Source organism: Oncorhynchus keta, chromosome 25, assembly GCF_023373465.1.
Source record: "Oncorhynchus keta strain PuntledgeMale-10-30-2019 chromosome 25, Oket_V2, whole genome shotgun sequence".
NCBI classification, from domain to species: Eukaryota; Metazoa; Chordata; class Actinopteri; order Salmoniformes; family Salmonidae; genus Oncorhynchus; species Oncorhynchus keta.
In genome coordinates this window covers 40,377,138-40,389,162 of record NC_068445.1, presented here as the reverse complement: position 1 = coordinate 40,389,162, position 12,025 = coordinate 40,377,138, and the positions used below count along the sequence as shown (strand labels likewise).

Here is a 12,025-nt window from a genome sequence, read left to right as displayed (position 1 = left end):
ATACTTTTAAACATACACATTTAAATAAAAAACTATTATAATAAAACATTCTTTAAAGTATACTTTTTAGAGAGTACTAATGTTACTGTCCCCGCTACAACAAAGAAAAACTTAAATACAAGCAATTTTGTCCGTGACATCCTATGGAGGACTGCTCTTTATGAGGAGAACCAATATGGCGGCTGCTGGCTTCAAAGTGTCTCGTTGGCCAATACATAGCATCAGTATCAAGGGTTTATAAACATCATATGTAGGAATAGTAGAGGCTGGGTTCAATCAAATCAAATTTATTCATAAAGCCCTTCTTACATCAGCTGATGACACAAAGTGATGTACAGAAACCCAGCCTAAAACCCCAAACAGCAAACAATGCAGGTGTAGAAGTACGGTGGCTAGGAAAAACTCCCTAGAAAGGCCAGAACCTAGGAAGAAACCTAGAGAGGACAAGAGGAGCCTAGAATTCAGCTCAGGAGAATGAGAAAGACATGTAACAGATGAGGAGTCAGACAATGGAGGAGGAGGTCTAGCTACTCTAGCTGAGTATTGTTGGCTTACAGTAGTTGATGGAGGGGCTCTACTCTAGGCTAGGGGCTCCAGGGTGTAGGAGTAGTACATGGTCTACAGTAGGGGCTCTAGGGTGTGGGAGTAGTACAGGGTTTACTGTAGGGGCTCTAGGGTGTAGGAGGAGTACAGGGTTTACTGTAGGGGCTCTAGGGTGTGGGAGTAGCAGGGTTTACTGTAGGGGCTCTAGGGTGTAGGAGTAGTACAGGGTCTACTGTATGGGGCTCTAGGGTGTGGGAGTAGCAGGGTTTACTGTAGGGGCTCTAGGGTGTAGGAGTAGTACAGGGTCTACTGTTGAGGCTCTAGGGTATAGGAGTAGTTCAGGGTCTACTGTTGAGGATCTAGGGTGTAGGAGTAGTTCAGGGTCTACTGTAGGGGCTCTAGGGTGTAGGAGTAGTTCAGGGTTTACTGTAGAGGCTCTAGGGTGTAGGAGTAGTACAGGGTCTACTGTAGAGGCTCTAGGGTATAGGAGTAGTACAGGGTCTACTGTAGAGGCTCTAGGGTGTAGGAGTAGTACAGGGTCTACTGTAGAGGCTCTAGGGTGTAGGAGTAGTACAGGGTCTACTGTAGAGGCTCTAGGGTGTAGGAGTAGTACAGGGTCTACTGTAGAGGCTCTAGGGTGTAGGAGTAGTACAGGGTCTACTGTAGAGGCTCTAGGGTGTAGGAGTAGTACAGGGTCTACTGTAGAGGCTCTAGGGTGTAGGAGTAGTACAGGGTCTACTGTAGAGGCTCTAGGGTGTAGGAGTAGTACAGGGTCTACTGTAGAGGCTCTAGGGTGTAGGAGTAGTTCAGGATCCCGCCTGTCTTCAGGAAACATTTATGTTGCCAAGTTCCGATCTTGATGGAGCGCTCGCAGGTCCCCAGCAGGTCGTTGGTGTTGATGTCGCTGTCGTACACCTCCAACCTCAAGATGTTGTTCTCACGGGCGTTGAGGAAGCTGAACTCCTCCTTCCAGCTGGGGTCGTGGTTGTTGTTCTTCACCTCTGTCCTCCCGAGAAAGCCGTGCGCTCTGAACACCTGGATAATAATGAGAATGATTATGATCATAGAGTTAGTTAGAGGAAACATCATGGATATAACCCGTTCGCCTATGAGGATACACAACTGTATGCTAGCATAGCACAATGACTGGAAGTCTACAGGTAAGCTAGCATACCTAGCTAGCATTAATTCGAAAAACTACCTGTAACTTCCTTCATACGGCACGCAGAGGCATAAATCTGGTATCGACGAGTTCATCTGACTCTGGGTAAAGAATCTGGGTAAAGAATCTCCAGAATCTCGCGGTATCCCTTTAAAGTAGTCAACTGAGTGGGTATGGTCGTCACTAGTTACCACAGCCACAAAGTCATAAACCCCGCCCATTTCTATAATTTATCTTTGTAAAATCGGATTTTAAACCCAACCCCAACCCTAACATTAACGTTAACCAGGCTGCTAACCTTATGCCTAACCCTGACCCTAAATTAATGCATACATTTTTTTGTGTGGCTGTGGTATGTAGTGGAAACCAGTGTGTTGGGAGGGATCAGCGAAGGAGAGCAGATCAGGAGAGCATTGTCTCTTTCTTCAAATTGGGTTAACTATGGATTGAATGAAATTAATGGCAAGATTTGTTTCAGGACTCCAGCCCCGCAGGTGGCGGTAAATTACCAATATAAGCTTTGTGAAAATTGACTACTTAAAAATGGAGATGGCTTTAATGGCGCTGCCCATGCTCAGATACAAAGACGAGTCCTCTAACTAACTCTATGAATTCTGATATTAATGCTGAAAATGATCCAAATAATCTTTTACCTTTATTTAACTAGGCAAGTCAGCGAAGAACAAATCCTTACTTTTCACGGCCGTCAAAGGAAGTTGACCAAAGCGCAGCGTGGTGAGCGTACATATTCCTTTTATTTAGGATGACGCCGACAAAAAACAATAAACAATACAAAACAACCGTGAAGCTTAAACCTCTTGAAGCTAGGGAGCAGAATTTTTATGTTTGGAAAAAATAATGTTCCCAATGTAAGCTGCCTATTTCTCAGGCCCAGATGCTGGAATATGCATATAATTGACAGATTAGGATAGAAAACACTCTAAAGTTTCCAAAACTGTCAAAATATTGTCTGTGAGTTTAACAGAACTGATTTTGCAGGCGAAAACCTGAGGAAATCCAACCCAGAAGTGCCTCTTATTTTGAAAAACTCCTGTTCCATAGCCAGCCTTTCCTCCATATCAACCAGATTCATTTTGCAAATGCTTCCACAGAGTGTGAACAGTCTTTAGACATAGTGTCAAGGTTTTATTCTGAAAAATGAGTGAGATTTATCAAAACGCGTCAGTGGATAGCTGAATGTCCTTCGATTAGTTCATGCGCGTTCAACATTTTCTTTATCTCTTTTATTGAATAGTTTACCATCCGGTTGAAATATTATTGATTATTTATGTTAAAAACAACCTGAGGATTGGTTATAAAAAATGTTTGTTTCTACAAACTTTACGGATACTATTTGGAATTTTTGTCTGCCCTTCATGACCGCTCAAGCCTGTTGATTTCTGAACATACCAAATTTAGGTTTTTGGATATAAAAATAATATTTATCGAACAAAAGGAACATTTATTGTGTAACTGGGAGTCTCGTGAGTGCAAACATCCGAAGATCATCAAAGGTAAACGATTAATTTGATTGCTTTTCTGACTTCTGTGACCAATCTACATTGCTGCTAGCTGTTCGTAATGTTTTGTCTAGTGATCGATAAACTCACAAACGCTTGGATTGCTTTCGCTGTAAAGCATATTTTCAAAATCTGACACGATAGGTGGATTAACAACAAGCTAAACTGTGTTTTGGTATATTTCACTTGTGATTTAGTGAAAATGAATATTTTTTGTCATTTTTAAAAAATTTGGCACTGCAATTCAGAGGTTGTTTACGAAAATGATCCCGTTAAAGGGATACGTGCGCCAAGAGTTAAGGGCTATATGCCACAAACAAAGTTAACTTCCCACACTGAAAGGAGGGAAAAGGGCTACCTAAGTATGGTTCCCAATCAGAGACAACGATAGACAGCTGTCCCTAATTGAGAACCATACCCGGCCAAAACATAGAAATACAAAATCATAGAAAACAAAAACATTGAATGCCCACCTCAAATCACACCCTGACGAAACCAAATAGAGACATAAAAAGGCTCTCTAAGGTCAGGGCGTGGCATTATTTACAAAGACAAACCCTCCTCTAACCCGGACGACGCTGGGCCAATAGACTCCCAATCATGGCCGTTTGTGATACAGCCCGGGATCGAATAATCTTAACATCACACATCAGCTATCATGGTGGACAGGTGACTCAGGTGAGGAGAGATTTACCTCGACGTAGGCATCAGGGGTCCCTAGCAGGCTGCTGTGCAGGTCAGTGGCATGGAGGTTGAACACCTTGAGGACTTTAGGTTCCTCTGCTGCATAGATCTGGACCACAGTCAGAACACACACCACCAGCAGGCACCACGGGAGAGAGGAGGAGGACATGTCTCTCAGTCTGATAGGGCTTGATCCGTGGAGGGAAGACAACTAGAGAGAGAGGGGGTGTTAGGGAGATGAAAGGAGAAAATATAAGCACATCCATCACCTGTTTCTCTAAGAGCATGTCACAGAGCAAGAAGAGCAAGAAAAGATACATTAAAATACATAAATAATTAGAAGATAGAAGGAACAGGATATATCAGGACAATACCCACTGGTCACAGTTCAAAGTCTATTTCTGATTTACATTTGGTTGTCATTGGATTTAGGTTACATTGATTACTTTTTGCAAATTCAGAATTCCACGTTGATTCAAAGTCATCACATAGATTTTTGTGGAAACAATGTTGATTCAACCAGTTTTTGCCCAGTGAGTTCTATACATAATGTCAATTTTCAAATATAATACATTATAAAGTAAACTCTCATTACATGACTCATAAAAGGTCATAATACCTGTGTTCTGTAGAGTCTGGAGACGAGTCTGTCTGCCTCAGGGGGAAACAACCACTTCTGGTTTTTCCTATGCCCTCTCACTGTTTATAAAGACCTCACCTGTGCATCCACAATATACCCTCAACACAGATGCTTTGTACCAAATGACACCCTATTCCCTACATAGTGCTCTACTTTTGACCAGATCCCTATAGATCCTGGTCAAAAGTAGTGCACCACCTTGGCCAGGGTGTCATTTGGGACACAGATAGAGGGCCAATGGAGACAGGTGGCCTGTTCTCAGTGATGCCTCAACCAATGAGATAGCACTCTGTTGCTAAACAACAGCAACACCTACAAGTATTATTAACCTCTCTGATGCTGATGAATGAAGGCCCGGCTTTTTGATTAACACTTTGTGGGCTAGTTTTCTGGACACAAATTAAACTTGGTCCTGGACTACAAAGAAAAGCCCTTTCAACAGGGATTCTACATTAAGTGTGCTTTTAATTTCAGCATTAGGCTTAATCTGGGTCATCAAACCTCAATGTTCATTAAGAGAAATCCATGAAAATTCAAATTCATAATCACTGACATGTTAAGATAAAAAGTAAACACTTTACGTGATGAAATAAATATCCAGACTGAGACCATAACACTATATATGCCATTTAGCTGACGCTTTTATCCAAAGCGACTTACAGTCATGTGTGCATACATTCTACGTATGGGTGGTCCCGGGAATCGAACCCACTACCCTGGCGTTACAAGCGCCATGCTCTACCAACTGAGCCACAGAAGGACCACAAGATGCAGAACTGAACTGAGATGCAGGTTTCTTTGTTGATGCCATCGTCATATCAGATGAGTGATCCGATATCCAGTAGGGACAAGGTCACAGGGAGCATTTGGCATATGCTCAGTTATTGGGGTTAGTTCATTAACAAATGCACTTAAATATGATAATCAGACATTGTGATAGGGGTGAGTACATAGTATGTGCGTCTCTTAGGTCAAGAGGGTGTTTGGAATGAGCGTGGGGTCAAAGGTCAGCGTCGTGTAACGGTTGAGGTCCTGCTGGTCAGGGGCATAAAACAAATCACATTTAATAAAGCACATTGCATGCATGTCGTTGTATATGGCTTTTCAAATCTGATTCCATGAAATGCAATGTCATTTTACATGACTGGAGACGTCACAAGAACGTTTTTTAATAGCATACAAATGACCAAAATGGCTACTCCGACGTCGACATACTGAGATGAGTTAAACAAATGACGCTGTCTTTAAATGCAACCCTGTAGCATAGGCCAATGAAAAGTATGGATGCACAGATTATATGAGGAGGAAATTATACTTCACCAACTTTCCAGTGGCACCCAGTCATCCTGTCATCCAGTCATCCTGTCATCCAGTCATCCAGTCATCCAGTCATCCTGTCATCCAGTCATCCAGTCATCCTGTCATCCTGTCATCCAGTCATCCTGTCATCCAGTCATCCAGTCATCCTGTCATCCAGTCATCCAGTCATCCTGTCATCCAGTCATCCAGTCATCCTGTCATCCAGTCATCCTGTCATCCAGTCACCCAGTCATCCAGTCATCCTGTCATCCTGTCACCCTGTCACCCAGTCATCCTGTCATCCTGTCACCCAGTCATCCAGTCATCCTGTCATCCAGTCATCCAGTCATCCAGTCACCCAGTCATCCAGTCATCCAGTCATCCTGTCATCCTGTCACCCAGTCATCCAGTCATCCAGTCATCCAGTCATCCTGTCATCCAGTCATCCAGTCATCCAGTCATCCAGTCACCCAGTCATCCAGTCATCCAGTCATCCAGTCATCCTGTCATCCTGTCATCCTGTAATGGGTGCGTGTTGGTGGCAGGGAAGTCAGGCGCAGGAGAGTGAACTTGGTATAAACAGAGCAATTTAATAAATGCTAAAAAAAAAACAAAAAAAAAACAATATATAGAAAAATAATATAAACGGGTACAAAACCCATCACACACCAGAACATGACTTGAGCAAAACATACAACAAACAATCACCAACCAGGAGATGAGGGGAAACAGAGGGTTAAATACACAACGTGTCATTGATGGGATTGAAACCAGGTGTGAAGGAAGACAAGACAAAACAAATGGAAAATGAAAAATGGATCAGCGAAGGCTAGAAGGTCTGTGACGTCGACCGCCCGAACAAGGAGAGGGGCCAAGTTCAGCGGAAGTCGTGACACATCCAAACTGTTTTTTCCCCGCAATTGCATTTTTTATATTATCAAAGGCCTTTTAGCTGCTGACTGTTGTTCATCGACAGACACATTGACAGACACATTGATAGACACATTGACAGACACATTGACGGACACATTGACAGACACATTGACGGACACATTGACAGACACATCGACAGCCACTTTATATTGACAGACACATTGACGGACACATTGACAGACACTTTGACAGACACATTGACAGCCACATTGACGGACACCTTGACAGACACATTGACAGCCACTTTGACAGACACATTGACAGACACATTGACAGACACATTGACGGACACATTGACAGACACTTTGACAGACACATTGACAGACACATTGACAGACACTTTGACAGACACATTGACAGCCACATTGACGGACACCTTGACAGACACTTTGACAGACACATTCACGGACACATTGACAGACACTTTGACAGACACATTGACAGACACATTGACGGACACATTGACAGACACATTGACAGCCACATTGACAGCCACATTGACAGCCACTTTGACAGCCACATTGACAGCCACTTTGACAGACACATTGACAGACACATTGACAGACACATTGACAGACACATTGACAGACACATTGACAGACACATTGACAGACACATTGACAGACACATTGACAGACACATTGACAGACACATTGACGGACACATTGAGAGACACAGACACATTGACAGCCACATTGACACATTGACAGCCACATTGACAGCCACTTTGACACCTTGACAGACACATTGACAGACACATTTGACATTGACACATTGACAGACACATTGACAGACACATTGACACACATTGACAGACACATTGACGGACACATTGACAGACACTTTGACAGACACATTGACAGACACATTGACGGACACCTTGACAGACACATTGACAGACACTTTGACAGACACATTGACAGACACATCGACAGACACTTTGACAGACACATCGACAGCCACATTGACAGCCACATTGACAGACACTTTGACAGCCACATTGACAGCCACTTTGACAGACACATTGACAGACACATTGACAGCCACTTTGACAGACACATTGACAGACACATCGACAGACACATTGACAGACACTTTGACAGCCACATTGACAGCCACTTTGACAGACACATTGACAGACACATTGACAGCCACTTTGACAGACACATTGACAGACACATTGACAGACACATCGACAGACACATTGACAGACACTTTGACAGCCACATTGACAGCCACTTTGACAGACACATTGACAGACACATTGACAGCCACTTTGACAGACACATTGACAGCCACATTGACAGCCACATTGACAGACACTTTGACAGCCACATTGACAGCCACTTTGACAGACACATTGACAGACACATTGACGGACACCTTGACAGCCACATTGACAGCCACATTGACAGACACTTTGACAGACACATTGACAGACACATTGACGGACACCTTGACAGACACATTGACAGCCACATTGACAGCCACATTGACAGACACATTGACAGATACATTGACAGACACATTGACAGACACATTGACAGACACATCGACAGACACATTGACAGACACATTGACAGACACATTAACAGCCACTTTGACAGACACATTGACAGATACATTGACAGATACATCGACAGACACATTGACAGACACTTTGACAGACACATTGACAGCCACTTTGACAGACACATTGACAGATACATTGACAGACACATTGACAGACACATTGACAGACACATCGACAGACACATTGACAGACACATTGACAGACACATTAACAGCCACTTTGACAGACACATTGACAGATACATTGACAGACACATTGACAGACACATTGACAGACACATCGACAGACACATCGACAGACACATTGACAGACACATTGACAGACACATTGACAGACACATTAACAGCCACATTGACAGACACATTGACAGACACATTGACAGACACATTGACAGACACATTGACAGACACAACTCAACAGTCAGCTGTTTGATATTTGCCCCATGGCCTGCCCAGTTGTGGGATTCCCGACAGTAGGCCTATATGTGCTATGGCTAAATGATGCTCTCTGGTGAAGTATTTTTAATGATTTCATTTATTTCTGTACAAACAGGAGCAATTAGGCCTTTATCATTTCACAAATGTATTTGACTTTATTGTGGCTATGTTTTCATCCCCAAGGCCAAATAATCAACACTTCTTATTATTCGAAAAGAAAGGAGGACCAAGGCAGTCTTCATATAATTAATTACAATGCCTTTATTAGTATGGCACGTTCAATAGAAACAATAAACGACGCGTTTCGGCTGCATGGTCTTCGTCAGGGAGGACAACAAAAAACGACGCGTTTCGGCTGCATGGTCTTCGTCAGGGAGGACAACAAAAAACAACACATTTCGGCTGCATGGTCTTCGTCAGGGAGGACAACAAAAAACGACACGTTTCGGCTGCATGGTCTTCGTCAGGGAGGACAACAAAAAACAACACGTTTCGGCTGCATGGTCTTCGTCAGGGAGGACAACAAAAAGTACTACTTTTTAGTCTTCTGATACTTCTAGCTTGGAGTTGTATTTTTATGATCACATAGCTACAGTATTTCACCTTTTAATGTGTATAGTATTGCTTACTATGTGTGTCCAATCAATTGTGTAACCACTCCCTCTTCCAATTAGGGCTAATTGGAAAAGCTAATTGGACATTGTATTCCTTTTTTAAAACTTTTTTGTCCTCCCTGACGAAGGCCATGCAGCCGAAACGCATCGTTAAAAAAAAAAAAACTTTGTTTCTATTGAACATGCCATACTAATAAAGGCATTTTAATTAATTATATGAAGAGGGCCTTGGTTCTCCTTTCTTTATGATGACCAATTTACCCCTTTTACCAAAGAGCACCTTCTGTCTACCAAAATGTAATATTGTGTACCTTAGTAGCTCTTCCCTTCCTCCTCTTTCTACTTCTTGTTATTTGTTCAATGGATTGTGGTCAGGATCCCATGAGGTTATTGCATATAATAACATCCCATTTAAAACAGTCTATCAGCAAGTAGCCTACAATTTCAAGAGAGTGTAGTCAGTAAGACAATGAACAAGTATTTGTTATCTTATCAATTATTTCCCTTTTTTAGCCCATAGTGGTTTAGTTATATTGTCATAGAAACGACGCAGGCCCTTTTTTAAACAATTGTAGCACAGATTTTATGTTCATAATGCAAATAAGAAAAGATATCAAATTATTTGAACAGCCTTTGGGAAAAGTGTCAAAATATATACAGTATTTGCATCAGTAGACTAAGTGACTGAAATGCATCAGAAAAGTATTGGAGGGTTCAGGAAGGCATCAAGGAGGCTAATCAGGAAGCGGCTATAGGTCTAATGTGTGCAGAGAAGAAGTGCATTGCTTTGACTTGCTAGACTAATGATCATGAGCACTCACCTCAACTTAGCTAACATTTTCACAGGCTAATATTTGACCCAATATCCAAATGGAGATTCAGTGAAAACAAACGTATGACATTGATTTATCAAGATGAGTTCCCTTGCTTGTCTCAAAGATGCGCAATGGCGCTGTCCCAATAACCGGTGCTGGAATATCAGGTGAATAACCAATATAATAATATAACCATCAATAGTATAACCAGTGGAGGAGCCTAGTGGAGCACAATGTTATATTATTACATCATAGCCTAGTGGAGCACAATGTTATATTATTACATCATCATGTATTATAACCAGTGGAGAAGCCTAGTGGAGCACAATGTTATATTATTACATCATCATGTATTATTACATTTACATTTACATTTAAGTCATTTAGCAGACGCTCTTATCCAGAGCGACTTACAAATTGGACCAGTGGAGTCGCCTAGTGGAGCACAATGTTATATTATTACATCATCATGTATTATAACCAGTGGAGTCGCCTAGTGGAGCACAATGTTATATTATTACATCATCATGAATTATAACCAGTGGAGTAGCCTAGTGGAGCACAATGTTATATTATTACATCATCATGTATTATAACCAGTGGAGTCGCCTAGTGGAGCACAATGTTATATTATTACATCATCATGTATTATAACCAGTGTAGTAGCCTAGTGGAGCGCAATGGAATTTCTTAGTGACCCCAAACTTTTGAATGGTAGTGTACACTCAGCCTCTTGCAAATTGAAGGGAAATTATGAGAATACAGAGAGATGAAATAAAATGATTTTTGGGGAAGCTTGGCTTCCCTTGGCATCCATGAATACATGCTACTGCCTTTCACAGACAAGTTAGCAAATAACAAATAATAGATACAAATGATATACTTACTCATGATCTACTTACTCATGATATACTTACTCATGATCTACTTACTCATGATCTACTTACTCATGATATACTTACTCATGATATACTTACTCATGATATACTTACTCATGATCTACTTACTCATGATATACTTACTCATGATCTACTTACTCATGATCTACTTACTCATGATATACTTACTCATGATCTACTTACTCATGATCTACTTACTCATGATATACTTACTCATGATATACTTACTCATGATCTACTTACTCATGATATACTTACTCATGATCTACTTACTCATGATATACTTACTCATGATATACTTACTCATGATATACTTACTCATGATCTACTTACTCATGATATACTTACTCATGATCTACTTACTCATGATATACTTACTCATGATATACTTACTCATGATATACTTACTCATGATATACTTCAGTCTTCATAAAACAATTCATTTTTACCATATTTTTTATGTTGTTGAAATAACAGCTAGCCTACAATTTGAAAACGAGGTGCTTATCATCTTTAGCGTGACAGAATTCTCATCATTATTACTCACCTGTTAATCGCAGACTCCCAGTAACCAACCAGTAACCTCTCTCTTAAAGCTCATTGGAGGAGAAGATCCAATGTCCCTCCCATGGACCCTCTCCTCCAATGATCTTTAAGATGAATTGAGGAAACAAGGAGGGAGGAAGCAAGGATTTGACAGCCAGAAATGTTTTCATAGACAGCCAGTCCAATGTGTCCATAAAGGGGAGGTTACTAGTTCTTTAAGCCTCATTGTCAAATTGTAGGCTAGCTGTTATTTCTATAACATGAATATGGTATTTCAGTGAAGAACTAGAGAGAGCCAGACTGAGACCATTGTGCAGGGAAACAAGATTTGTATTAATTGTTGTCATACTAAAGTGAGGA

General features: G+C 41.4%; 2 protein-coding genes across 2 annotated transcripts; both read right to left on the bottom strand.

Moving 5' to 3' along the window:
* Nucleotides 1-271: 271 nt before the first annotated feature.
* On the bottom strand, nt 272-4,696 carry LOC118382765 (perforin-1-like). The gene is made up of 4 exons (XM_052479400.1): nt 4,529-4,696; nt 3,920-4,120; nt 777-1,578; nt 272-699 (listed from the first exon to the last, which is right to left on the bottom strand). The coding sequence occupies exons 2-3, from the start codon at nt 4,076-4,078 to the stop codon at nt 1,318-1,320; spliced, it is 420 nt and encodes a 139-aa protein (XP_052335360.1). The 5' UTR covers nt 4,079-4,120; nt 4,529-4,696; the 3' UTR covers nt 272-699; nt 777-1,317.
* Nucleotides 4,697-6,417: 1,721 nt separating this feature from the next.
* Nucleotides 6,418-11,111, bottom strand: LOC127911903 (uncharacterized). Its single transcript, XM_052479951.1, has 3 exons — nt 11,108-11,111; nt 7,661-8,766; nt 6,418-7,241 (listed from the first exon to the last, which is right to left on the bottom strand). Exons 1-3 carry the CDS (start codon nt 11,109-11,111, stop codon nt 6,786-6,788), a joined length of 1,566 nt encoding a protein of 521 aa, XP_052335911.1. The 3' UTR covers nt 6,418-6,785.
* Between the last annotated feature and the right edge of the window lie 914 nt (nt 11,112-12,025).